This window comes from Chenopodium quinoa, unplaced genomic scaffold (assembly GCF_001683475.1).
Source record: "Chenopodium quinoa cultivar QQ74 unplaced genomic scaffold, ASM168347v1, whole genome shotgun sequence".
NCBI classification, from domain to species: Eukaryota; Viridiplantae; Streptophyta; class Magnoliopsida; order Caryophyllales; family Amaranthaceae; genus Chenopodium; species Chenopodium quinoa.
The window spans coordinates 18,133,963-18,161,610 of NW_018742204.1; the positions used below are offsets into that span (position 1 = coordinate 18,133,963).

Consider the following 27,648-nt stretch of genomic DNA (forward strand, 5'->3'; position numbering starts at 1 on the left):
TCCTCATAAGTATCCCTAAAGTACACTTGACATTACATCATTAAAAATTTTCCCACTAAAAAGTTTGTTAATTTTTTATTTTTTATTTTGTTATTTTTTTTGTTATTGAAAGAAGTTTGTTAAGTTTAGCCTTATATTTAGGGAAGGGAATGAAATACAACCATTATAATTTTAATTAAAATATAAAAGTGTAGTAGTAAAGTATATAAAAAAATGTTATGTAATACTACTTAATTAATTAAGAATATGATTAAGCTTTAATATTACGAATACAAAAAATCTTATTACTCCATATTTCTTCCTTTTCGAATTACTTGTATATCATAATATAAAGATAAGGTCCAAATAACGTCCACAAATATCATTCCGGAGTTGGATGCTTCACCCCTCCCCCGCTCTCTTGTACTGATAATTGGTTTTTATGTAGCAATCTCGTTAACGACAGGTTTTCTTGTTCATATGTCAAGGACTGATAAGGTCCCCCACTACAAATTCTACTCGTATAAAAATTTGCACATGCTTAGATAGTTATACAACGTTGTAGACTTTTCAACACTCTACTTTTTCACTTGGGGTAAGTCTAACAAAGAAGACATAAATAATGACACAATGGGTTAGTTTTCCGTACGATTTGAAGGGTATTATTATTTGAAGGGGGTCTTTTTATCTATCAAATTGATGTATCTAGTGTTTATATTGGGACCATTGTATTATATAACTAGTGTTTAAATTATTTAAAACATTTATTGCATCTAGTGTTTATATTGGGACCATTGTTTTATATAACTTGTGTTGAAATTATATTATATACCATCTATTTACCAAAAGTTCATCACGCGTTGTACTAGATTTTTTTGACTATATATACCTTGGTCCAGCATAGGACATTCTTCAGTTCTTCACTTAGTAGGGGTCTTCTCTATTATATACTCTGGTTCATTCACTCTATAAAAAAAAAAAAAAAAAAATTAAAAAAAAAACTCTTGTTAGTTTAACAACAATAATAATGTTGTCCCTTGGTATTACCATCGTTGCATTTCTCCTTGGCCTAATGGCTTCATGGAGATCACTTATGCAACTACTGAAGAAAAAAATTACGATTATGCCCTTATCAAAATCATTGAATACACCAAAATTACCTCCTAGCCCACCAAAATTACCCATCATAGGACATCTTCACTTAGTAGGGAGCCTCCCTCATCGTAGCTTTCAAAACTTAGCCAAAAAATATGGACCTATCATGCACTTAAAGCTTGGCTCCAAGCACGTCATTGTGATCTCCTCGCCACAAATGGCGGAGCGCCTTCTTAGGAATCACGATGTACTTTGTGCAAAGAGGCCTATGTCCGAGGTTTCTCATGACCTTTCATATAATTCTAAGGGAATCATTTTCACACCATATAGTTCATATTGGAAAAATGCAAGAAAATTATGTGTCATGGAGCTTATGAGTGCTTCAAAAATTAAGTCATTTGCATGGTTGAGGGAGGAGGAATTAGGTAAACTAATGACTTCATTGAAGGCTGCTTCGGCAGCTGATCAAGCCGTAGATATTGGCGCTAGTGTTGGTGGTGTCCTCGAGGAGTTGATATATAGAATGTTGTATGGAGCTCCCAAGAATGATTTGGCTCTTAGAGCTACTGTCCTTGAGGCTTTGAGACTGTCAGGAACCCTAAATATTGCTGACTTTTTGCCTTTCCTTGCACCATTTGATCCTCAGGTTTGTTTCAAGCATTGTCTCTTTTTTTTTTCTTTTTTTGGTTCCTTATCCGATTCATCCTTTGGGCTAATCCGAATTCATGGATAAGTTCTTGGTAGTTGGGTCAAACACTAGATGCACTTAATGTTTAACTGGTTAATTTAAATACATGTTATAGTCTCTAAACTAAGAAAATGGTTAAATTTTATCCACCTCATATTTTTTAAACTAAATAAAGTTAACTAATTTACTTAATCAAAAGCTTACATCTACAATAGAAGACAAAACTAAAAAAAAATGCATATTAAATAAGATCAAATATAATTCTACTATGATAACACAACAATTGTTATATTGAAATGTTACACATTCGGAAACAATTAATTAATGCATTAGATATAGTAGAGTTTTTTTTTTTTTTTTTTTTTTTTTTTTTTTTTTTTTTTTTTTTTTATATATATATATATATAAATAATGTTAATTATAAATCATATCATATTTTAATTATTACTTATGTTATAATAAGTAGATGCCCATGCATGTTTTCCTATACAATTTAAATAAATCAAGCACGACTTGGGGCATTATGTGTATTAACTATTATGGAATTATCAGGGGCTAAAAAGACGCATCAAAAAACTTATGAAGATTGTGGATGATGTCTTGGAGAAAATCATCTGCAACCATGAAGATGAAGCAAAAAAGGAGCAACGAACTCATAGAGATCTGGTAGATGTAATGTTGTCATTGATGAACAACAACGACAATACAAAAGCATCATATGACATTCAAAGAGATGGTATAAAAGCCATTTTAATAGACCTAGTTGTGCCAGCAATTGATAGTGCTACCAACATAGTTAAGTGGGCACTAGCATCTCTATTAAAGCTGTTGTGCGACAGCGGAAGCAAAGGTCGTAAACAAACAAGAAAACAATAAAGAAATTCAATGCAAACAATAAGAACAACACCAAGAATTTACGTGGTTCACTATCGATGTGATAGCTACGTCCACGGGCACCGAGATCGAATGATTTCACTATAAACTGCAAAGATTACAAAGATGATTCTTGTATTTCTCAAGAACGGCTCTCACTCTGTCTCTCTTCACCCTAATACTGATATTAGGGAGGTTTTATATTAATCCCTAATTAAAAGATACTTGGGCAAAAAGATAATAAAATAAGATAACCTAAAACCGCAAAATCCGCGTTCCGTATTTTTCCTTCTCCGCCCGGTCAGACCGGGCAAGGTCTGCCCGATCGGGCGCGAGAAGAAAACTCCATACGAATGCTTCAACGTATCCAACCCCCACCGCCCGGTCAGACCGGGCAAGGTCTGCCCGATCGGGCGAAGGCTCGCCCGGTCGGGCGAAGGCTCGCCCGGTCGGGCGCGAGAGCAGCTTCTTCAACGAATTTGCCAGGCACCTCTTCTTCTTCCGCCCGGTCAGACCGGGTAATGTCCGCCCGATCGGGCGGACAAAGCAACGAAGTACGAGTCACCTAATACTTATCAACAATCTCCACCTTGACGAGAACTCGTAGTCAGCAAACGACCCCATCAAGACATAGTGAAAAAACATCTCAAGCCAAACCCGATGCAGGACTCATGCATAAGCCATACATCCCGATAAGTCTTCAACCAAGACCCATCACATACTCGTCTCCAAGTATAACAACTCATAATGCTCCACCTGCATCACAAGCCCCGGGCAAGCTCCACCTTAAGGCCAACACACCTACACCAGGAGCTCCCCAACTTCGCCCCTCAGGGCCTACTACATCACGTAGTAATCAATATTTAGCAAGTCTAAGCAATGTTTAAACTTGCTAAACGGAACAGGCTTAGTGAAGAAATCAGCCGGGTTGTCAGCAGTCCCAATCTTCTTCACCTTAATCCTCTTGTCAGTACGTAAGAAATGATACCTGACATCAATGTGCTTCGTCCGATCATGGTGTACTTGATCTTTAGCTAAGCAAATCGCACTTAGACTATCACAATACACTGTAGCAAAATCCTGTGCAATACCCAGTTCACCTACTAGGCCTTTGAGCCAAATAGACTCCTTAGCTGCAGAAGTTAGAGCCATATACTCAGCTTCAGTAGTTGACAACGTAACTGATGACTGCAATGTAGACTTCCAACTAACCACAGAACCACCCAAAGTGAACACATAACCAGTCACAGACCTCCTGGTATCCACATCAGCTGCATAATCAGAATCACTGTACCCAGTGACCAAGCATTCCCTACCATTCCCGTACACAAGACCAATATCAGCTGTCCCTCTCAGGTAGCGAAAAATCCTTTTCACCCCTTGCCAGTGTTCCCTCCCAGGTCGAGCCATAAACCTGCTTACAACACTAACAGCATGCGCAATATCCGGCCTAGTACAGACCATAGCATACATCAAACAACCAACCGCGTTTGCATATGGAACTCTAGACATATAAGACAACTCCTCCTCTGATTGAGGTGACATAGACAAAGACAACTTACAACTAACAGTAGTTGGCGTACTTATAGGCTTCGATTTTTCCATCCCAAAACGAGACAGAATCTTTTCAATGTAGCTTTTCTGAGTCAAGAAAAGCTTACCTCTAGCCCGATCCCTGTAGATCTCCATACCCAAAATCTTCCTAGCTGCACCCAAGTCTTTCATGTCAAACTCCGAGTTAAGCATCTCCTTTAATCTAGCAATATCAGATTTATTCTTTGTGGCAACCAACATGTCATCAACATATAACAAAAGATAAATCATGGAACCATTATCCAGCTTACTATGATACACACAGCAATCATATGAATTCCTGTCAAAACCTTGTGAAACCATAAAAGAATCAAACCTTTTGTACCACTGTCGGGGGGATTGCTTAAGTCCATACAATGACTTTAGCAATCTGCAGGCATAGTGTTCCTTTCCAGGAACTTCGAATCCTTCGGGCTGCTTCATCAGAATCTCCTCCTCCAAATCGCCATGAAGGAAAGCCGTTTTAACATCCAACTGCTCCAGCTCAAGATCAAAATGTGCTACAATTGACAATAACACACGGATAGAAGTATGTCGAACCACAGGTGAGAATATCTCAACAAAATCAACCCCTTCTACCTGACTGAACCCCTTAGCAACTAGCCTAGCCTTAAAACGTATTTGCTCAGTTTCCGACAACCCTTCTTTCTTCTTGTAAATCCATTTACAACCCACAAGCTTCCTCCCTTCCGGTACTTTTACCAGTTCCCACACTCTGTTCTTGTAAAGAGACTGCATCTCTTCACCCATTGCGGCAAGCCATTGCGCAGACTCACTACAACTAATTGCTTGTTTATATGTGGCAGGTTCAAATGACTCTACATCATCAGCTACACTCAATGCATAACCTGTCATCGCATCAACACAGCAATTTCTTCCCTCCATCTCTTCAATCAATCTAACAGGCTTCTTGATAACTCGTTTAGGCATCTCAAGAATGGTGTCAGGTTGACTAGATGACCCCTGATTAGATTGCTCCACCTCATCCCCAGAGTTAGAATGAGTAGGAGTAATCTCAGGTTCAGGAGTACCCGGCACTGGAACATCAGCATCATCATCAATATATTGTACCCGAGGTAAATCAGCAATGGTAGACTGATGTACCTCAAGTACCCCATCTGTCTGTAATAAATTGTCTCCTTCCCTTCTCAAATCTGAAATCTCTGCATTTTTAATTGAATACATGGTGTTTTCATCGAAAGTAACATCCCTACTAAGAATGACCCGACCCTCCGAAGGTGAAAAAATTCTAAACCCCTTCACACCATCCCCGTACCCAACAAAACACCCCTTCTTGGCTCGTGGATCCAGCTTACCCTCAATAACATGATAATAAGCAACACAACCAAAAATCTTCAAATTCGAAAAATTAGGCAACTTACCACTCCAGATCTCAAACGGAATCTTGGAATCAATTCCAGAATGAGGACCCCTATTAATGACATAACAAGCTGTTAACACAGCTTCACTCCAGTACCTCCTCCCAAGCCCTGCATTAGAGAGCATGCATCGGACTCTCTCTAGCAGTGTCTGATTAACCCGTTCTGCTACACCGTTCTGCTGTGGTGTCTTCCTGACAGTATGATGCCGACCTATACCCTCATCTGCACAGAACTGATTAAACTCGTCTTTGCAAAACTCTAGCCCATTGTCCGTTCGTAGCTTCTTGATCTTCCTTCCTTGTCGATTTTCCACCAAAGCTTTCCATTGCTTGAAAACTTTGAAGGCCTCATCCTTTGACTTAAGCAACCTAAGCCATGTGTATCGGGACTTGTCATCAACAAATGACACAAAATAGTGGTAACCTCCCATACCTTCAACTCTAGATGGACCCCAGCAATCTGAATGGATGTAATCGAGCACTGCATCAGTAATGTGAGCACCCTTGCTGAACTTTGACCTGTGTTTCTTACCAAACACACAATGCTCACAAAATTCAAGGTTGGCAACCTTGACCCCGGATAGAAGACCCCTCTTGGACAATAGCTGCATCCCCTTCTCCCCCATATGACCAAGCCTCATGTGCCAAATCTTAGTCATCTCCTGGTGAGATACAGATGCGCAAACCGCAGAACTAGGCAGTGTAACACCCTCAAAAACATAGAGGGTGTTCCTTTTGATACCCTTAAGTACCAACTCAGAACCTCTGAAAATACACAACTCCCCATCTGAAAACACACCATTGTACCCCAAGTCATCCAGGGTACCCAATGAAATCAGATTCTTTCCTAAAGCAGGAACATGCCGTACATTAGTCAAAGTTAACCTCCGCCCATCAACAGTCCTCAACCTCATGGAACCAATACCTGTGACCTTACATGGAGCATTGTTACCGACTATAACCATACCCCCATTGCGAGGTTCATATGTATCAAACCAATCTCGACGTGGACACATATGGAACGAACACCCCGAATCTAGAACCCAGTTATCAGATAAATCATCAGACCTAGCAGAACTGACTAATGCTAAATCTTCCTCTGAATTATAGCTCTCATTCGGTTTCTCTTCAACTACAGCAGCCTGGGACTTGTTTTTCCTCACCGGACAATTATTCCTAAAGTGACCCGGTTCTTTACAGTAATAACATGTTTTAGTAGTAGTTTTACTAGATCCATCCTTGCCGTTTCCAGCACCCGACCCAGCATTGTTCCCCTTGTTAAACCCCTTATTCTTTTTAGACTTTCCGGACTTAACAAACAACCCACTACCATTATCCCCATTATCACTCGTAGCTTTCATTCTGAGTTCCCTAGTATGAAGTGCTGCCTTCACTTCTTCTAAGGTTATAGAATCCTTACCAACAACAAAAGACTCTACAAAATTCTCAAAGCTAGACGGTAGAGATACAAGTAAAATCAACGCAGCATCCTCATCATCAATTTTAACATCTAAATTACGTAAATCAAGCAAAATAGAGTTAAGTTTTTCTAGATGTTCCCGTAAGGAAGTACCTGACTGCATCCGGAGGCTAAACAACCGCTGTTTCAGTAATAATTTGTTGGTCAACGACTTAGTCATATACAATGACTCCAGCTTCAGCCACAATCCAGCCGCCGTTTCCTGATCAGCCACCTCCGTGATGATTTGATCATCAAGACTAAGTAATATGGTAGAGTGTGCCTTCTCTTCCATAACTTCTAACTGCGAGTCAGTCGGTCCGTCTCCTGACTCCGAAGTAGTACTCTTTGGAGCCAACGGACGCCATATCTGCTGTTGTTTTAACAGAGCCTTCATCTTAATTTGCCATAGCCCGAAACTATTTTTCCCGGTAAACTTCTCAATTCTTATTGTTGAATCTCCTGCCATTGTTATCTTCAAGAAACTCTCCAAGGATTGAACCTGAGCTCTTGATACCAATTGTTGTGCGACAGCGGAAGCAAAGGTCGAAAACAAACAAGAAAACAATAAAGAAATTCAATGCAAACAATAAGAACAACACCAAGAATTTACGTGGTTCACTATCGATGTGATAGCTACGTCCACGGGCACCGAGATCGAATGATTTCACTATAAACTGCAAAGATTACAAAGATGATTCTTGTATTTCTCAAGAACGGCTCTCACTCTGTCTCTCTTCACCCTAATACTGATATTAGGGAGGTTTTATATTAATCCCTAATTAAAAGATACTTGGGCAAAAAGATAATAAAATAAGATAACCTAAAACCGCAAAATCCGCGTTCCGTATTTTTCCTTCTCCGCCCGGTCAGACCGGGCAAGGTCTGCCCGATCGGGCGCGAGAAGAAAACTCCATACGAATGCTTCAACGTATCCAACCCCCACCGCCCGGTCAGACCGGGCAAGGTCTGCCCGATCGGGCGAAGGCTCGCCCGGTCGGGCGAAGGCTCGCCCGGTCGGGCGCGAGAGCAGCTTCTTCAACGAATTTGCCAGGCACCTCTTCTTCTTCCGCCCGGTCAGACCGGGTAATGTCCGCCCGATCGGGCGGACAAAGCAACGAAGTACGAGTCACCTAATACTTATCAACAAAAGCATCCAGAGAAAATGATAAAATTGCAACAAGAGATAGAAAGTGTTGTAGGAAAAAATAAAATGGTGGAGGAGAAAGATGTGCCAAATTTCAAATACTTGGACGTAGTTATTAAAGAAATCTTTCGTCTATATCCAATCATTTTTGCTCCACATGAAGCCATGCAAGAAATTACATTCGATGGGTATTATATTCCTAAAGGCTCACAGATTTTCTTAAATGCATGGGCGATTGGTAGAGATCCAACGATATGGTCAAATAATTATGAAGAATTTCACCCAGAAAGATTTTTGGTTAACGATGTTGATATAATTAGTGGACAAGATTTTTGCCTTGCACCCTTTGGATTTGGTCGAAGGAGATGTCCTGGTGCGCAACTTGGTCTACTAAATGTTAAGCTAATATTGTCTACATTGGTGCATTCCTTTGATTGGCACATGCCTGATAAAACTTCTTTCAACAATTTAGTCATGCAAGAGAAGTTTGGCCTTGTCATGTCCATGGAAAACAGCTTGGCACTTATTCCTAAATATCGCCTCAATGTTTAACTTGAGTCTTTATTTAAAGCTTTATTGGCACCTTTTTTTTTTTTTTTTTTTGAAAAAAGCTTTGATATTAGTTATATAAAATTAGATTTTATTATTATTTTTTTTTTTTGCTCAAGAGCCCAAATATAGTGTTAGATGTATGTGTAAATGTGTAATGCTTTGTAATATATAAGTAATTCCTCCTTCTCATAATATACTACGTAGTTTCAGTTTTCCTATTTTGGATAGTCAAAATATTGTTCTTGTTTTCATTTTTAGATAATATATAAAGACTATTATACTCTCACTTGTTTAACTCTATTTATTCTACTTCCTACATTACCATTGATTTTTGCATATGCCTTGTACTTTTCTCCATTTTCTTTCTCTAACTTTTGTATATAATTGTACTTTTCACTTTTATTAAGGTACTTCATCCAATTTGTCCTCATATTTCTTAAATATCGTGAAAAACACACAACATAAACTATATTATGGTGACGGAGTGAGTACTAGTTTTATATGCATGCGAGCATTGAAATTATATTGGTTGGTTTACACAACTTTTGTTCTTATTCTTTTTAGAATCATAGAATTATTCTTTTACATCCTAAACTATATTATTTCACTTGTTTTCCGCAAACAAAATTCCACATGTTTTCATACATGTAGCCCCAAAAATTCCTAATTGAATTCTTGCCTACATCAATTATAATTTAACAAACAAAACTGCAAATTTACCCCTAAATCAATCAATATTGGGTACACAAAAACCCCAAATATACCCCTAAAAATGAATACAAGTTAATAAAATAAAATCCCAATTTACAATCAGTCAACATTAATCACACCAAACCCAAATTTATCCCATAAATAAATCAAAATTAATCATACAAAATTTTAATATGTCTTTTTTCGTGTTCATCTCCTATAATTAATATTCTAAATCAATCAAGTAAAGAAAACTTACTAAGTAAAAGGAAACAGTACAATGGTTGAAAGTTTTGTCTTCATCCTTAGCTTGGACTTAGTCTTCAATGAGTATAGTCTTCATCAGCACCAATTTCATACGGATTTTATGTGGTATACGATCAATTTGTCTTCAACCTTAGCTTGGACTTAGTCTTCAATGATTAAAGAGGACAAGAAGAAGAAGTTTCATGGATGGATGAAGAGGATGATGATTCATGGCAGACCAGAAGGGGCTGTTGGCGGGGGAGGGACTAGGGATGTCGGCTGCCAGATTCCGGCAAAGGGGGAGGAGTTTGTCGTAAGGGAGATTGATTGATGGCAGATAGGGAAAGGATGGATGGATTTAATTTTTTTTAATCATTTATAAAATAATTTAATTGTAAAATAAAATAACAAACCTAATCTATATTTAATGATTTGTTAATTAGGTTAGGTCCCATGTCATACACGATAATTTAAAATAGCTACTTTTCAAATTAACAATATATATGTGTGTGTGTGTGTTTTTGAAAGAATACGTATGCTATATGTATAAATCAATTGAATGCTAAAGAACAACAACAAAACTAGGCGAAAAAACCACTTAGCCACCGGTTCAAAACCCCCCTAAGCCACCGGTTTTGAACCGGTGGTCATTTGGGGGGTGGCAATAACCTCAAGAAAGGCCACCGGTTCAAAACCGGTGGCAAAAATGATTATTGCCACCGGTTAACCGATGGTAATATTTATTATGGCCACCGGTTAACCGGTGGCAAAAACCCATTCCCGCTTTTTTTAAAGGGATTTTTGGCACCGGTTCTGTTCAAAACCGGTGCCAATAATGGCCAAAAAAAATTAAAAAAAAAATTGCATTTTTTTCAATTAAATTGATATATAAACACTAACATATATATAAACTTACATATTTTCATTAAAATAAGGCTGTAATATTACAATTTTGGTCCAAAAAAAAAATACAAGTCACTGTTAAATACAAGTCACACAAAATCACCAATGTAACACGTGGCGAGGCAGCAACTGCAGCAGCGAGCCTTGGCGAGGCAGCAGCAGCCTTGCATATAGATAACATCTTCCAACAGCCACCTGCATCAACAAACAAAGATAAGAGATCTCGATGTGTGTATTAATCAAAGACAACAAGCAGAGCAATACTAATTCAATTTCAAGAGAGCCAAATTACACCAAGCATAACAATTCAATGTGATATTGGCTCCCTTTCTACTCAAATTACCACCCCCAAACAATATAATCAAAACCTATTTCAAAATCCACTTTGAAATTAGTTCCTTTCTACTCAAATTACACCAAAGCAGATTAATCCCACTTCAACACAATCATAGAATTAATAACCCAACAATCATAGAATTAACACCAAAGCAAAGCAATACAGCAAGCTAAGCCCAATCGACAAATCCGCAACATCATCAATCAAAACAGTAGGGGTATTTGTAACCTTAATTCATCAACAACAAGATTTCTCTAGCCTTAGGAGTTGAGAAATTTTCCTACAGCAATAGCTAATTTAATTACTCAGGTTCTCTCCCAGTCACAGTGAAAGATTATATCCCAAACAAAGATAATTCATTAGTTCAATTCTCAGCTAATGGCTAATGCAGATCTAAAGCACATAATTTGTAATGATTAAATTACAGGCAAGGTTATTTAAAACACAGGTAAATTATTAGTTTACTACAAAAGTATCAGGCATAAGTTTACATATATAGTAACAAGTTTATTGGACCAACAACGCAAGGTTGTTGGGTGCCTATCATCGCTGAATACATCGAATTTACACATCTCTAGATGACTGCCTACCAGAAACAGGGTTAATACAGAAAGTCAAGAAAATCATAGACATGAAATCAATTACAGAATTTCAGTTCAGCTTTAATTCAAGAAAATAAAACCACAGAGAAGGGTTAGACATTCCTAGGAGTAAAACTTGGCTCAATTTAATACATTTCTGCGGAAATTTGGCAAGAATTATCCAGTGAAAGAAAAAAGTACTAAAGCCAAACCAACAAGTAAATGGATTCCAATACATAAAATCCTCTCAACATTTAAACAATGAGTTAGCAGCTAGTCTGCCTGAGAGTAAGCTATCAACTACCAGTTAAGTTGCTCATACCACCACAAACAATAATCAGCCTTGCAAAGTCATTTCAAATAGAGAGCCACATAAAGAGTTCACTGCATTACATAAGTTTCCTGTCTACTAGAAGAGTTTGAACTCATCTATCCTTTTAAAACATATTTGCACAATTTCCTAAATTAAGATGTCAACTATTCAAATTCATCTTCTAATGTTCAATCATCCAATATCACAAAGATATAGAGAGCAAAATGGGGAGCTCATTTCACAAACAAGTGATACTAGAGCCACAAACTGAAAAGTTAAACTAACATGGTTTCCTATACAAGAATTTTTTAGACCAAAATGGACTAAATCAAACAGGAAAAGGGTTTATATACCCAGATATACGGTTAATTGATGACTCTGACATAGAGATCTCCATGGTTTCCAGATTGGGGCAGGAGAACGCAATGCAAGCCAGCATTGTTGAATCCATATCACTGCAATGAAACACAAAAGTTGATGAATATAAATCAACTCAAAAAAATTAGTAAATTAAACATATTACATTCAAAAGAAAACACAAGACAACACCAAGCATTTCTTTTTTATCAGAAATTAACAATCACAGGAGTCCTGCTTCTAAGACACCTGAGTTTCAGCTCGGGTACAGCAACTAGCACAGAATTGAACTGATTTAAGCTATAGCAGTATTAAAAATAGCTTCACATTTTTCTGCTTCATCAAATAAAAACCAATTTCACTGAAAATCAATCTATCGTAAATTAAACTTAGCAAAGGTAACTCCCTCAATATACATTCACGCATCAGTTTTTGTTATTTAAATGTCAAGTTTAATTACAGCTTTTTAAAATCCCTAATCTCAACTCATGTTCAATCACACCAAAACATTTTGAATTTTCCTAGATCTTATCATATAGTGCTATATCTTTAAAATGTAAAAACAATCCTTACCTCACATTCTTTTTTTCAACTTGATCAGAGTATCAAGTAGCAAAATCATCATCATTATTACATCCAAAACAACCACAATCAAATAATACCCTAATTTTACACCGATTAATGTTCTTTTTATTAGTATAAACAGTAGCCATCAAACAAACATCAATCTGGGCAGCCAAATTTTGTGCAGTAATCACCTCCAACATTATACACAATACAATCACGCAAACCCTTACATTCATGCAACCAAATATCCATCACTAAGAAAATTAAACAAGCATTTACAGACAACAAAAACCCTAGCAATTAAAAAATAAATCTAATGAACAATAAAAAAAAGGAAAGTAAATACATACCAATAACCAAGATCTAAAGCAGAGGACTCGAGAAGAGATAGAGAGATGGATCGCGACCACCGTAACCATCATAACCTTGGCGGACTCGAGAACAACATGTTCACCATGTTCATCGACCTCATCGCAACATAAAAATCACAAAAAAAAAAGTTAAATAAAAATCAGAAACCCTATATTTCAAATCGAAGAGGCAAAGAGCACATACCTTCGTGAAGAGAGATCCACCACCACTGCAAAGATGCGGCGCCGGTGAAGAAATAGACCCCTCACCTCGTCGCAAAAGAGAGAAAAGAAAGAACGGCGGCGACGATGTGGAATGAACGACGGTAAGGTGGAGAAGAATGATAGAGGAAAGAACGGCGGCGGGGTGGAATGAACGGCGGTACGAGAGAAGAGATCTAAAGAGAGGAAAGAGAAGAGGGAGGGAGGGGACAAGAGAAGAGATCAGAGAATGAGAGAAGAGAGAGAAGATGAGGGAGGGGACGAGATCAGAAGAAAAGAAGAGGCTAGGGTTTGGGAAATAAAAGGGGTTTATATATGAAAAAGAAAATATGACCGGGTTTTTTATAAAAAGAATTTCCACCGGTTCAAAACCGGTGGCCTTTAACATTTATGCCACCGGTTCGGTTTGAACCGGTGGCAATATAAATATGCCTAATCCCGCCCATTTTTTACCCCACCGGTTTTCGAAAATCGGTGGCCATTGAGCGGTGCCTTTTGGTATTTTTCTACTAGTAGAAAATAACATTATGAATGATCAACATGTATCTTTCTTAGCAAGTATTATTGAAATATCCATAAAGTATTACTTGATTGATATTATATTCATAAATTATTCAAAGAAATAACAAAATCATTATTTGTTTGTTTTGATATTTGTATTTCATTGTCTAAGTTTGTAGCTTTTATTACACAATTAAGAATAACTCTTGTTGTAATTAACATATGTAGTACATAAAATGTGTTTCCTAAAATAAGTACTCCATGTGTCATAAATTATGTGCTAAGAATATTATTTTCTTAAGTTCGTAGTTGTCAATATGTTGTTTTATGGATAAATCTTCTATTATACTTTTTACGCAATTAGTACCTTAATAAATATGTTAAAGATTTGTTTTTTAAATTGATTTTTTTCCAAAAAAAAAACTAAGGACACGCCAGAAGACGACACGTGTCATTGCTAGTGTGTCTTTTAGTATATAGTTATTGATTGATTGATTGATTGATGACGGTAGGTTTTTTTTTTACCATTCATCAAGGAGAAATTTTTTTAAAAAAAAAAACCCTCCCTTAAGCGACATCAAGTTGCTTACCACTTGAGCTAACTCTTAATTATTGGTGAATTATTATATATTTAATTCAAAACAAAATTTCTAATATTTTACCATTGTTTGGGTGGGTTCGCATAACAGAAAACCACCAAAATTTTGAAATGGGTGGTTATTTGAGTAGTTTTTTAATTTAAGGGGTGGTAAAATAAAATAAAAAAATTAAACGGGTGGTTATTTTGAATATAGATACATTTTTGGATTATGGTAATTTAAAAATTTTCCTAAAAGTAAAGCAAAATATTATTTAAGTACTATTTTACTTAAAAAGTAAGGGCATTAAAAGTAAATACCTTTTTTTTCCAAATCTCTTTCACAACTTATTTTACTTTTAATGAATAAAACATGTTAATTATCATCATATTAAAATTATTTTTTTAATAAAGTAGAAAAAAATTAAATTAAGAAAATTAAAATCATAATAATATAATATTGTTCTTCAATGTTCTTCAACTTTCTTCAGTGTTTTTCAATATTCTTCATCCATGGATGAAATTAACTACCAATTCATGATCTTTGTACCTTAAATTCACTCACTAATCAGTGGAGAATGAACATATGTCTCAATCACTCACCATCTCCAATTTTTTTTTAATTTTTTTTTTATTTTTTTTGTTTTCGTACATCAAGATTTGTTCGAATCTGAATTGTTTGTTTAATCCCATAATAATACATTTTAATTAGACAATCTCAATCAAAGGATGCGAAATCGTTGATCATATGTAATTGAAAATCTTTAATTTTCATTTTTTCGATAATCTGGGTTTGTTAGGAAAATCTGGGGAAAAACCGTGAAAAGTTTACTTCAAAACTATGTTTAATCCAAAAAAACAAAGACGACACTTTAAATGTTATTTTTGTTTTTTTGGATTAAACATAGTTTTATACAGTAGGGTTTTCCAAAATATAGTTTTGAAGCATATAAAGTAGCTAATTTTAAAGTGTGATTTGGGTGGTAGTAAAGTAAAAAATAAATAAATAAATAAATAAAACCGATAGTAAATGTGAAGCATGGTGTTTTTAATGGTAGCAAATGTCAAAATTATTATTAAAATATTACACTATAAAATCTACTGTCTTGTTTAGGAGATAAATCTTCTAAATTGGTTTAGGCATGCAAAAGTATATGCGGGAAAACTATATATATATATAGAAATAGGATCATATGAGACCACCCCCCTTATGTGAGAACCCTATTATATGTGAGGACATATTACAACCGTTGGATTAATTGCATCCAATGGATACAATTTATCCCAATCAAATGTAATTTCAAATACAATTTTCCAGCATTTTCTCTTTCCTCCTTCATTTGAGGCGCCATTTTTCTCTCTCCTCCTTCAATTTCTCTGCTCCCTTCTTACTGCTATCTTCCTTTGCTTTGATTCTTCAGCAATTCTGCTTCTAATTTCATTGATTATTTGTCAAGGTAATTATCGTTGATTTTAGTTTGATTTTCGTTGATAAAAGTTTGATTTTCGTTGATTTTATTTTGATTACTTAAGGTTTTTGTCAATTTTTTTGCGATTTTTGGCGATTTTCGTGTGATTTTTGGGGATTTTCGAGCTTATTAGTTGATTTTAGTTTTAATTTTGCTTCATTTGTTTATTTAGGGTTCTTACAGTGTAATTCGAACTTTTATTTATAATTTCTGAGGTTATGAATGGTTATAGAGATTGATTTTGTCAATTTTGGTACTTGCATTTCACTAATTTGTGCTTAAATTTTGATGCACACTAAGTGTTTGACAATATTCCCCAATGAATCCTATTATTTTATCAATTTCAAATGTAGTACATATTTAATTGATGATCTTCTTATTTCATATTCCCCAAGTTTGTATTGAGTCTCGGCTTAGATCCTATGACCAATAACGTTGTACAAGAATTGAAAACCGAATGATACATCAAACTCTACAATTGTTACCTATGAACGAAAAAGGTAAGTATCAATTAACTGATTTTTTTTAATAGGGATTTTGTATTTTTTTTTTGCTCATTTGTAGTTATTTTGACGATTAGATCAGTGTTCATCAACTGTGTTTATTTTCTTATTTAGCTTTGCGTATGTATTTGATTTATAATTTGAGGCATAACTGAGTGTGAAAGGAAATATGCTACTTGGAGAATTGATAACGCTTTAGGGGAAAGGAAACTGTATGGATGTTTCTGAGGTTGAATTCGATGATTGATTTTAGAGATTGTTTGCTGATATGCTTCCGTCAAATCTTGCTTTTTTTTTTTTTGTGGTTTGATACTCCATGTTTTGGACATGAAACAAGAGGGGTATTGGTATTTGTGAAATTAATTAAGTTCTTAAAATGAAGTAGGTACTCAGGTGGTCTTGTGTTGCAATTTTTAAGTGGCTAAGGAAAATTTTCAATGGATTGTATCCATCTATATTTAACTAATCTTTGTCTCAATTGAATATAATGACTGTTTTATCCTTTTTCAGATATATCTAAAGTGGGATAGTAATTCCTAGAGTAATCTTATTTTGACCAAGCTAAATTCAGATGTTGTTAAACTTCTATGCTCTAAGCTAGTTAGGTAAATTATGCAAACTTAGCTGCTCTAAATGAATCCAATGCATATATTTTACTTGAATCCTTCAATCAAGTTGTTTGCTCCATCAATCTGAAAAACTACCGTAGATTTAAGCATCTGATACCAAACTTAGCATACTCGTAACCGGTTTTTTTTATTCTTGAAGGGTGGAATTACCATAATATTGAATGTTCAGCTTGGATTTGGACCTTATTTCATTCGTTATATCTTGGTAGGATAGAGTTACCAGGACTTGAAATATTAGTTTATAATAATGTTTTTCTGCTGGAGAAATTTTGTATTGCTCATAATAATCTCTTTTCAGATTTATCACTATGAAGGATTGAAATATTATTGGTTTTGCATGCTTTTGATTTGGGCTGTTTTGATTTATAATCTAAAGTAAATAAGTTTTGCAATTACAAAAATATCTGAGACTGGGTTCAGTTTTTGTAATGAGTTTTGTGGGAGTTTGTTAGCTTTTGTTAATTATTATCTGCATGTCTGGTGATGATTTCTGAGTTTATGTCAAAATTAAATAGATTCGCTATATCCTTTATTTATAACAGGCTTTACAGCTTATCTTTTTGGACTTAGAATAGGAAGTGGTACTCTCAATGTGATTGAAGTGCCTAAAATCTGAGTATTATATGAAGAAAGGATGTCACCTACTTATATTTTCAGATTTTGTACAGGGTTTAGAACTTGTGACAGGCTACTACAACTTCAAAATTTATCATTTCTGTTGTGATATTGTTTCTGATGACGCAATAGAAGCAATTGCAGGCTTGTCAAAATATTACAGAAATCACAGTCTTGTGCAAGATATTGCAGAATTTAGAGTCTTCCATTCCTACATTTTCATGCCTAGACTAGAAATTAGGGGTTGGACATCAATACCTTAGCATATATTTTCTTTTTTGCATGGGTGGATAGATTCGTGCCTTAGCATGGCCTGCCATACTTGTTGCTCAGAGTGCCAGGTAAAACACACTGCATATTATTTACCTTATATTATCAATATAATCAGTTGCTTTTAGCACCTGGCCTACAAAAACATGCAATTGTCATTTGTTGTATTAAGCTAAACCTGCCTACTTATATATTTTTCTATGTCTATGGGTTCACATGTAGTGGCTGCTCATTAGGTAAGCTAAACCTGCCTAAGGTTCAAGGATTTCCAATTTAGTTATGTGATGATTGATGGTTTGAATAGAAATGCTTGTTGATTTAATGAATGATTAAAGAATTGTTTTCTCATTTGACAAATGAGCAACTAACTATTTGCTCATTTAACAAATGAGCAACTAAGTTTTTGCTCATTTGTTAAATTAGCAATTGAGTATTTCCTCATTTGACAAATGAGTAACTAACTATTTGCTCATTTGCTAAATGAGCAAAAAATTGATTGTCCATTTTCCAAATTAAATGATCAAATAAATATTTGCTTATTTTACAAACTAGTAACTAATTATTTGCTTATTTGACAAATGAGCAGACAAATGGTTGCTCATTTCACAAGTGGGCAAAGAAATGCTTGTTGATTAAAGAAATGTTTGCTCATTTGACAAATGAGCAACTAACTATTTGCTCATTTGACAAATGAGCAACTAAGTTTTTGCTCATTTGTTAAATTAGCAATTAAGTATTTGCTCATTTGACAAATGAGCAACTAAGTATTTGCTCATTTGCTAAATGAGCAAAAAAATTGATTGCCCATTTCCCGAATGAAATGATCAAAGAAATGTTTGCTTATTTTACAAATGAGTAATTAATTATTTATTATTTGACAAATGAGCAAATTAATGGTTGCTCATTTTACAAAAAATTACAGGTTATAGATTTGCAAAAAAATTCTTTGCTCATTTGTCAAATGAGCAATTAATTTTTGCTCATTTGTCAAATGAGCAAAAAAATTCAATGCTCCTTTGTCAAATGAGCAAACTATTTAATGCTTATTTGTCAAATGAGAAAATGGTTCTTGCTCATTTTGTCAAATTAATGCTCATTTGTGAGTGTGTTTGAATGTTTTAAATATATTAGCCTACGAGCTCAAGGGTAGAGCATTGTGCAAATGCACAAAAGATGTGGGTTCGAATCCCACGTAGGTTCATTTATGTAATGTGGAGACACAAGTTTGTACGAGAGATTAATTGTAATAAAATTTATATAGTTATAAATCATTTCAAACTATTTTTCTGCTCATACAATTTAGTACGAACTTGATTTTTTTTTTAATTAATTTTGTTTATAGAGATAACCTATGTAGGAATTGCACCTACATCTGCTATGCATTTGCATAGTGCTCTACCATTTGAGCTAATAGGTTTATCATATGTTTTAAATCATTTTCTATGTTATAAATTTTAAATCAGCTCATTTGATAAATGAACAAAGAATTATTTACTCATTTGATAAAATGAACAAAGAATTGTTTGCTCATTTGACAAATGAGCAACTATCCATATGATATCCATAAGACTATGATGCCAAATTAGCATAGGCCATATACATACTCCAACTAGACATTAATTGAATGAGAGCCAAGAAAATTAAAACCAACTAGGTGTTTGTTCTTGTAGTTGTAACTGGTGTTTGCCCCTTAGCTGAAATTTTGGCAGCCATAACGCGCAACTCGTTGGCGATTTCTGTGAAGTTCGGCCTCTGTAGTGGGTCTGCAGCCCAGCATCTCTCCACTCTGGGTCACAATTCACAGGAACAGGTGGTCACAAAGTGTTGCTCACAATTCCTCCTATTTACATGTTGCAAAACAAAATGGAGTCAATATACCTACATTATCCTCAAAACCCAAAACCCATTCTAGACATAACATTTCACAACGGAAAAGAATCTATGGCTTAGGAAAATTTTATTTTCTCTAGCAAACTTTAAAATTGCAAACCGGGCACCCAACCAAATGAGGCTTGGACGTCATTAGTTTCTACGGTCATCTACCGAAACCAAATAAGTATTACAGTAATAGCAATTTTGGTACCATACCAAACTTCAGTTAATACTATTTTTTGCAATGTTTCTCAATTGCAAGTGCTTAGCTGCTTAAGGTTGAAGTTATTGTCATTCTAACGGAAAGAGTTACTCTTTGCACATCCACCAAGCACCCCCCAAAAAAAATCATTGTGACATAGCTCAGAGAAAAGATTTTAAGGAATTACCACTAATAGCCCCATAGTGCAAGTCAGCATATGACTCTTCTCCAGTGAGAAGCTCCCACAAAACAATACCAAAAGAGAACACATCAACCTAGCAATATGATAGATTAAAAAAGTCAGCACTAGTTTGTTGCTGTCAGAAATTATGTTATAGAAACCATAACCTTGGATTTAGAAAAATGACAACCTTCTCAGAGACGAGACTAGACTGTTGCTGCCACTCAGAAGCTCAGGTGCCATCCAAGAAAGGGTACCTCGCACTCCCCCTGATATTAATGTTTGACATTTCACTTTGGATAGACCTAATCCCAACCTGCAACCAAAGAAGGAGTCAAATATCACTTCATAGTAATAAATCATAATCTCATCCAAGTTCAGCATAAAGCATTCGGTACATCAAATTTTCCCATCCTATAAAATCTTTCATCCTTCCCACTCCCCCACCTCCTCTACTTCTCTATCATCCCATTAGATAAAAAATAATGATGCACCAATGAGGCAATGTCATGGTGCAGCCATAGCCCTCGAGTATTATGACCCAAGAGGTCATGTATTGATTTTTAGCTTTTTCCTGGGAGAATGATCAAAGTTAAAATACACTGTTCCCTGAAGCAGCTTTAGTTTTTACCTATAGAAATTGTTGGCAGAGTAAAGTCAATATGATTGAGTGTTCAGTGGCACCATCAACTCAACCACAACAATTGCACCAAGTCCTGATCCCACTCCCCCCCCCCCCCACCACCACCACCAACCCAACCACAAAGACTAGAAGGTTATATTTCACATTGTTGACACGATAATGGGTCAAGACATTTGAAGTCTAAATGTTAACCATACCCAAAAAAAAAAAAATTGCTCTCACGAACTCTGTGGCTGTAATGTACAGGGTGATGGAGAGAATTTTATCATTATGGCCATAATATATAAAGGAGAAGGAAAGAAGGGTGGGGGGGGGGGTGTTGGGGGGGGGGTGTTCGTACAACTTTCGGTACTCCGCAAGGTGACAACTTCCAGTCATGGATAGTGCACTAAACTGTGAGGCTATGGCAGATCACAAAGGCACTAACTAAGTAACTTTAAAATTAGAAACAACAATGTTGAACGATGTAGCTTGTGTGAGTGATACTAATTAAAAATAGCCTTTTCCCAATGGTTTTACAAGAAACTGCAGGCTTGCAATGTCATTAGGATGATAGAAGATTTTGTCTACGATCACGAACAAATTCCACATCACAGACAAGGAGAGTACTGAGATAAAAGACTAAAATCACAAATGTGAGGCAGAATTCACATATCTTTTTAAACTGAGTTTTCTATTAATTTCTTTAATGAATGATTAAAGAAATGTTTGTTCATTTGACCAATGAGCAACTAAGTTTTTGCTCATTTGTTAAATTAGCAATTAAGTATTTGCTCATTTAACAAATGAGCAACTAGTTATTGCTCATTTGACAAATGAGCAACCAACTATTTGCTCATTTGCTAAATGAATAAAAAAAATTGATTGCTCATTTCCCAAATGATCAAAGAAATGTTTGCTTATTTTACAAATAAGTAACTAATTATTTGCTTATTTGATGCCGCACAGAGAAAATAAATATCAAGGTCTCAGTCATCTGACACACACACACTAGATGCAACAGATTGAAGAAGAAAACTATGAAGTATTTAACAAACGTAAAAGTTTATGTTTGAGACTATATATTTTCAAACACCGAATATTTGTTTAACAGTAATGCAGTCCCCATAAAATAACATTGTAGCAGTTGTAATCTCAACCATAACATCAGACAGTTATTAGAGTAGCAAACAGATAAATCAGCATCAATATTAGAAAGCACAAGGTAGATGTTAAGTAAATTGGAAGGTGAGGCTGCTCTAAATGCAATTACTTGTTAAAAGGAGACAAACAACCTATATATGATATATTACTTGTCAAAATATCACAGTACAATGCAGCAACATCAAGCATAAAGCATATCTATAGAACCAAATTTACATCGAATGATCAATTTTATTTACTCACTTTTCTACTCACAAAAAGCACTGGAATAAGTAAAGTATTTGTCATAACATCCTACTTCGGACATAAAGGCCTCACTAAATTCTTACCTATCTTCGATATTTCCCCCATCAGATGCCAACCAACAACATATCCTCGATCATACAATGGCGAGCAATCATTTTTCACAAGCCTTCTTTTCACAGACCCAAAAGAAGAACCATATTTATTCCTAAATTCATTTTCATCCATTTTGACCAATTTGCTCATTTTATTTTTGTTCGCTCATTTTATTTTCACTATATTACTTTTCATATTTAGTTTGCTCATTTTAATTATGTTTGCTCATTTTACATATCTTCTATTGAATTTATCAAATAATTACAAAATAAAGGGTGAAAGGATTTATAACAAAGGGCAGTTCATCATTTTCCGCATCAAAAGTATCGAAAGTATTACCTACGAACTCATTCAAAACAAACTAATTGAAATAGAGTACCAAGTCACAAGATTTCTAACAAGCATTTTATCAAACACCTTGTATGCACTATCAGGATATTCATAAGTATCATAAAAATGCACCAATAAACCATTTTAAACCAAGTTTTAATTGCAACACAATTACAAAATTCATAACAAAAATTAATCAACTAAGTAAAAGGATTCTGTCAACACAAACAAGATAATGATAAACAACGACACCACGTAAATTCGAAAATACTGACAAAAATTTAAGAAAATTATGTTCGAAAAAAATTAACATAACTTTTGTTAATTATTTACCTGTATAATCTATGAAGCTTGTTTATTCTTGTTGCTGCTGAATTCTGACAAAAATCAAACGAAATTGTGTTCGAAATCCTTGAATCTCATTGAAATTGAAGCTCGTAGTTTCTTCACTCTGTTTTTCTGAGTAGCAGGAAGTATATGGATGAAAAGTTTGGATTTATTAGAGCCGTTGATATTGTTTGATCCTAAGGCTTAGATTTGTTCTCATATATTAGGAGTGTTCTCACATAAAGGGTGGTTCTCACCGGATCCCGACCCTATATATATAATTAAAAACATTTAATCAAACTTTGTTCTAACAACTCATAACAAATATTCGTCAAAAAAAACTCATAACAAATAAACCACCCTAAAACATTGATAAATTTTAAAGTAAAATGAGACAACAATATTCTATGACTTTAGTAATAAGGAGTAATTATATAATTCTTGTAAAAAAATAGGATTAATTAGATAATGTTATGATAATATCTAAATATGGATGACTATTATCCCATGTACAATCTAGAATATTCTAGAATTGGGTATTTGGTCTTATCCATTGATGGAACCCTAGGAAATGTACATTATATATATCCCGTACTAGATGGAATATGAAATACAACGTAACAATCTTCCCTCATCTCTCTTTATTTTCTATTCCATATTTAACACGTTATCAGCACCATTGCTAGTCAAATGAGTAAGATTACCAAACATTTATCTAGAATCTCATATTATTATTATTATTATCATGTAAGTATGATCGCAGCCCATAACAATTATAATTCAACATTTATCTACTTTTGCATGCTTATTTATTGGAATATCAACATATATAACGAATACAGAGCATGATATATAATTTAAGGTTCCATTCTTATTTTTCTCCATGCTAACGTTTTCATTTTCTATTTCGTTCTTATTTATGCATGATTTGTATCAGGTTTATTTATGCATGATTATAATGTTTAATACATATTTTTGAATACTATTTATATATACTTATCTTTTAATATTATTTTGTATAGTGAAAAATGTCGAACCTTGCCAAGCTCGAATTTGTGGCCCTTGATATTACCGGAAAGAATTATTTATCATGGGTGTTAGATGCTGAAATACACCTAGATGCTAAAGGGCTTGGTGAAACAATAAAAGAGGCTAATAAGGCAACACCTCAAGATAAGGCTAAAGCCATGATTTTTCTTCGCCATCACCTCCATGAAGGGCTCAAAAATGAATATTTAACTATGAAAGACCCACAAATCCTTTGGAGTAATCTAAAGGAAAGGTATAACCACCAAAAAACAGTGATACTCCCTAGAGCTCGTTATGAATGGTTAAATTTGAGATTGCAAGATTTTAAATCTGTTAGTGAATATAACTCAGCTATGTTTAAAATAACTTCTCAATTGAAATTATGTGGAGAAAATATTACTGATGCAGAAATGCTTGAAAAGACATACTCCACTTTCCATGCTAATAATATTGTCCTGCAGACACAATATAGAGAAAAAGGTTTTAAAAATATTATGAATTAATATCCTGTCTTCTTGTGGCTGAGCAAAATTACGAGCTGTTAATGAAAAATCATGAATCACGTCCTACTGGCTCTACTCCATTCCCTGAAGCGAATGTGACAACCCATAACGGGAAAGAAACTAAAAACAGGGACCATTCCAGCAGTAGTGGTCGAGGTAGAGGTCATGGTCGTGGCCAATGGCGCGACCGGGGTCGTGGACGTGGATATGGTAGAGGTCGTGGAGGTCATTTCACAAACTCACATTCCCACCAGAAGTGGGAACGTAGGGATGAAAAAGAGAAAAGTGATAACAATATATGTTACCGTTGTGGAGGAAAAGGTCATTGGTCTTATTCTAGTAATTTATTTAAGTTTATTTCTTTCGTTGTAATAAGGATTTTTGCTTTATAAATTTTTGAACTATTTGAGTGTTTTTATTGATTTATTTGTTTTATCATCTTTATTTTTATGCTTAATATATTGACATGTATTTTATTTCATGAAGAACATGGATATTACTCAAGTTCAATTTGCTATGAATGGTGAAGAATTATGTCTTGCTAACAGTGTAACTACACATACAATACTTAAAAATAAAAAATATTTCTCTCATTTGATGATGAAAAGGATTAATGTAAGTACCATATCGGGTAGTACAAATATCATTGAGGGATCCGGAAGAGCCACTATAAAGTTTCCATGGGGAACTGAAATTAAAATAATTGATGCTTTATACTCCCAAAGAAATTTATTAAGTTTTAAGGATATTCGCAACAATGGTTATCATATTGAGACAATCAATGAAGAAAATAACGAATTCCTTCAAATCACAAATATAACTCAAGGCTCAAAACATGTTTTGGAGAAACTACCTACATTCTCTAGTGGTTTGTACTACACAAAAATCAATGTTATTGAAGCTCATGCTATAGTAAACCAGAAGTTTACTAATGATTTTGTTGTTTGGCATGACCGGTTAGGCCATCCCGGTTCAATAATGATGCGAAAAATAATTACGAATTCATGTGGACATTCTTTGAAGAGCCAGGAGATTCTTCATAATAATTTTTCATGTGCAGCTTGCTCGGAAGGCAAGTTGATTATTCGCCCATCACCAGCTAAAATTAATTTTGAATCAATTAGTTTTCTGGAACGTGTACAAGGAGATATTTGTGGGCCCATACATCCCCATGTGGACCATTTAGATATTTTATGGTTTTAATTGATGCATCAGCTAGATGGTCACATGTGTCTTTGTTATCAACTCGTAACCTGGCGTTTGCGAGACTACTTGCCCAATTGATTAAGTTACGGGCACATTTTCCAGATACTCCCATTAAGACTATTCGGCTTGACAATGCTGGTGAATTTACATCTCAAGCTTTTAATGATTATTGCATGTCTATTAGGATAAATGTTGAACATCCTGTAGCACATGTTCATACACAAAACGGTCTAGCAGAGTCATTAATAAAACGTATTCAATTAATTGCTAGATCATTGCTTATGAAATCCAATCTCCCAATTTCTGCTTGGGGACATGCTATATTACATGCAACAACACTAATTCGCATTAGGCCAACAAGTTATCACAAGTTCTCCCCATTACAATTGGTTTATGGTCAGGAACCAAATATTTCCCATCTAAGAATTTTTGGATGTGCGGTTTATGTTCCAATAGCTCCACCACAACGCACTAAGATGAGTCCTCAAAGGAGGATGGGGATATATGTTTGGTTTGAATCCCCGTCAATAATTAAATATCTTGAGCCTACAACAGGGGATTTATTTACGGCTCGTTTTGCAGATTGTCATTTTAACGAGTCACATTTCCCAACATTAGGGGGAGAAAAAAGAGAGCTAGAAAATGAAATTAAATGGAATGAATTATCATTATCCTATCTTGATCCTCGAACTAAACAATGCGAACTGGAAGTTCAAAAGAAAATTCATTTACAAAGTTTAGCGAATCAATTGCCAGACTCGTTCGCTGACCCAAAAAGAGTGACCAAGTCGCATATTCCAGCTGTTAATGCTCCATTTAAAATAGATGTCCCGGAAGGACAAAATAAAATTGCTAATGAGTCTAAACCACGCCAAAAACGTGGAAGACCAATAGGTTCCAAAGATAAGAATCCTCGGAAAAGAAAAGGAGCATTGATTGATGATGGTCAAATTGAAGAAACAATTTCTGAAGGATCTCCAGAAGAGACTTTAGACATGATACAAGAAGAAATTCAAGTACCTGATAATGAAGAAATTTCAATAAATTATATCATGTCTGGAATTACATGGAACCGAAATCAAATCGACGTCGATGATGTTTTTGCATGCAATGTAGCATTAGATGTTATGGATAATAATGAGGATCATGAACCAAAATCTATTGAAGAATGTAGACAAAGAAATGATTGGCCAAAATGGAAAGAAGCAATTGAAGCAGAATTAAAATCTCTTGGAAAAAGAGAAGTATTCGGACCAGTAGTCCGTACACCTGAAGGTGTAAAGCCAGTGGGATATAAATGGGTCTTTGTGCGAAAGAGAAATGAAAAGGGTGAATTTGTAAGATATAAGGCACGCTTAGTTGCACAAGGATTCTCACAAAGACCTGGTATTGATTATGAGGAGACATATTCTCCCGTGGTGGATGTAACTACTTTGAGATTTTTGATTATTCTGGCAATAAGAGAAGGACTTGACTTACGTTTGATGGATGTAGTCACAGCTTATTTATATGGCCCACTGGATAATGACATTTACATGAAGCTCCCAGAAGGATTCAAGCTGTCGGAAGTAGCAAAATCTAGTTCTCGAGAACATTTCTGTATTAAATTGAACAAATCTCTTTATGGATTGAAACAATCTGGGCGTATGTGGTATAACCGTCTAAGTGAGTATTTGTTGAAAGAAGGTTATAAGAATGATCCTATCAGCCCATGTATTTTTATAAAGAAATTTGGATCAGGATTTGTTATAATTGCAGTGTATGTTGATGATTTGAATATCATTGGAACTCCTGAAGAGATTTTAGTGACTGTCAATTATTTAAAGAAAAAGTTCGAAATGAAAGATCTAGGAAATACAAAATTCTGCTTGGGGTTACAAATAGAGCACCTAGAGAATGGAATCCTTGTGCATCAATCAACATACATAGAAAAGGTTCTTAAAAGATTTTCTTTGGATACAGCACATCCATTGAGC

At 35.0% G+C, this 27,648-nt stretch overlaps 3 protein-coding genes and 1 long non-coding RNA gene across 4 annotated transcripts; 2 read left to right on the forward strand and 2 right to left on the reverse strand.

The window, feature by feature from the left end:
* The first annotated feature begins 466 nt into the window (after positions 1 to 466).
* On the forward strand, positions 467 to 8,995 carry LOC110720822 (cytochrome P450 CYP736A12-like). Its single transcript, XM_021899871.1, has 3 exons — positions 467 to 1,720; positions 2,315 to 2,583; positions 8,218 to 8,995. The coding sequence occupies exons 1-3, from the start codon at positions 1,007 to 1,009 to the stop codon at positions 8,765 to 8,767; spliced, it is 1,533 nt and encodes a 510-aa protein (XP_021755563.1). The 5' UTR covers positions 467 to 1,006; the 3' UTR covers positions 8,768 to 8,995.
* Positions 8,996 to 10,606: 1,611 nt separating this feature from the next.
* On the reverse strand, positions 10,607 to 13,736 carry LOC110720828. Its single transcript, XM_021899884.1, has 4 exons — positions 13,317 to 13,736; positions 13,112 to 13,228; positions 12,191 to 12,292; positions 10,607 to 10,801 (listed from the first exon to the last, which is right to left on the reverse strand). Exons 1-3 carry the CDS (start codon positions 13,719 to 13,721, stop codon positions 12,290 to 12,292), a joined length of 525 nt encoding a protein of 174 aa, XP_021755576.1. The 5' UTR covers positions 13,722 to 13,736; the 3' UTR covers positions 10,607 to 10,801; positions 12,191 to 12,289.
* A 5,637-nt stretch (positions 13,737 to 19,373) lies between these two features.
* On the reverse strand, positions 19,374 to 20,192 carry LOC110695475. The gene is made up of 2 exons (XR_002506080.1): positions 20,159 to 20,192; positions 19,374 to 19,737 (listed from the first exon to the last, which is right to left on the reverse strand). It is a non-coding gene; the product is annotated as an uncharacterized LOC110695475 (long non-coding RNA).
* A 3,770-nt stretch (positions 20,193 to 23,962) lies between these two features.
* On the forward strand, positions 23,963 to 24,466 carry LOC110739972. Its single transcript, XM_021920489.1, has one exon. It carries the CDS (start codon positions 23,963 to 23,965, stop codon positions 24,464 to 24,466), a length of 504 nt encoding a protein of 167 aa, XP_021776181.1.
* The last annotated feature ends 3,182 nt before the right edge of the window (positions 24,467 to 27,648 follow it).

Coding starts and splice junctions, on each gene's coding strand:
- LOC110720822 (XM_021899871.1), top strand. CDS start 1,007: ATGTTGTCCCTTGGTATTACCATCGTTGCATTTCTCCTTGGCCTAATG. Junction 1,721..2,314: donor TTGCACCATTTGATCCTCAG/GTTTGTTTCAAG, acceptor TGGAATTATCAG/GGGCTAAAAAGACGCATCAA. Junction 2,584..8,217: donor TGGGCACTAGCATCTCTATT/AAAGCTGTTGTG, acceptor TACTTATCAACA/AAAGCATCCAGAGAAAATGA.
- LOC110720828 (XM_021899884.1), bottom strand. CDS start 13,721: ATGTTAAAGGCCACCGGTTTTGAACCGGTGGAAATTCTTTTTATAAAA. Junction 13,229..13,316: donor GTGGATCTCTCTTCACGAAG/GTATGTGCTCTT, acceptor TGTTGCGATGAG/GTCGATGAACATGGTGAACA.
- LOC110739972 (XM_021920489.1), top strand. CDS start 23,963: ATGTCGAACCTTGCCAAGCTCGAATTTGTGGCCCTTGATATTACCGGA.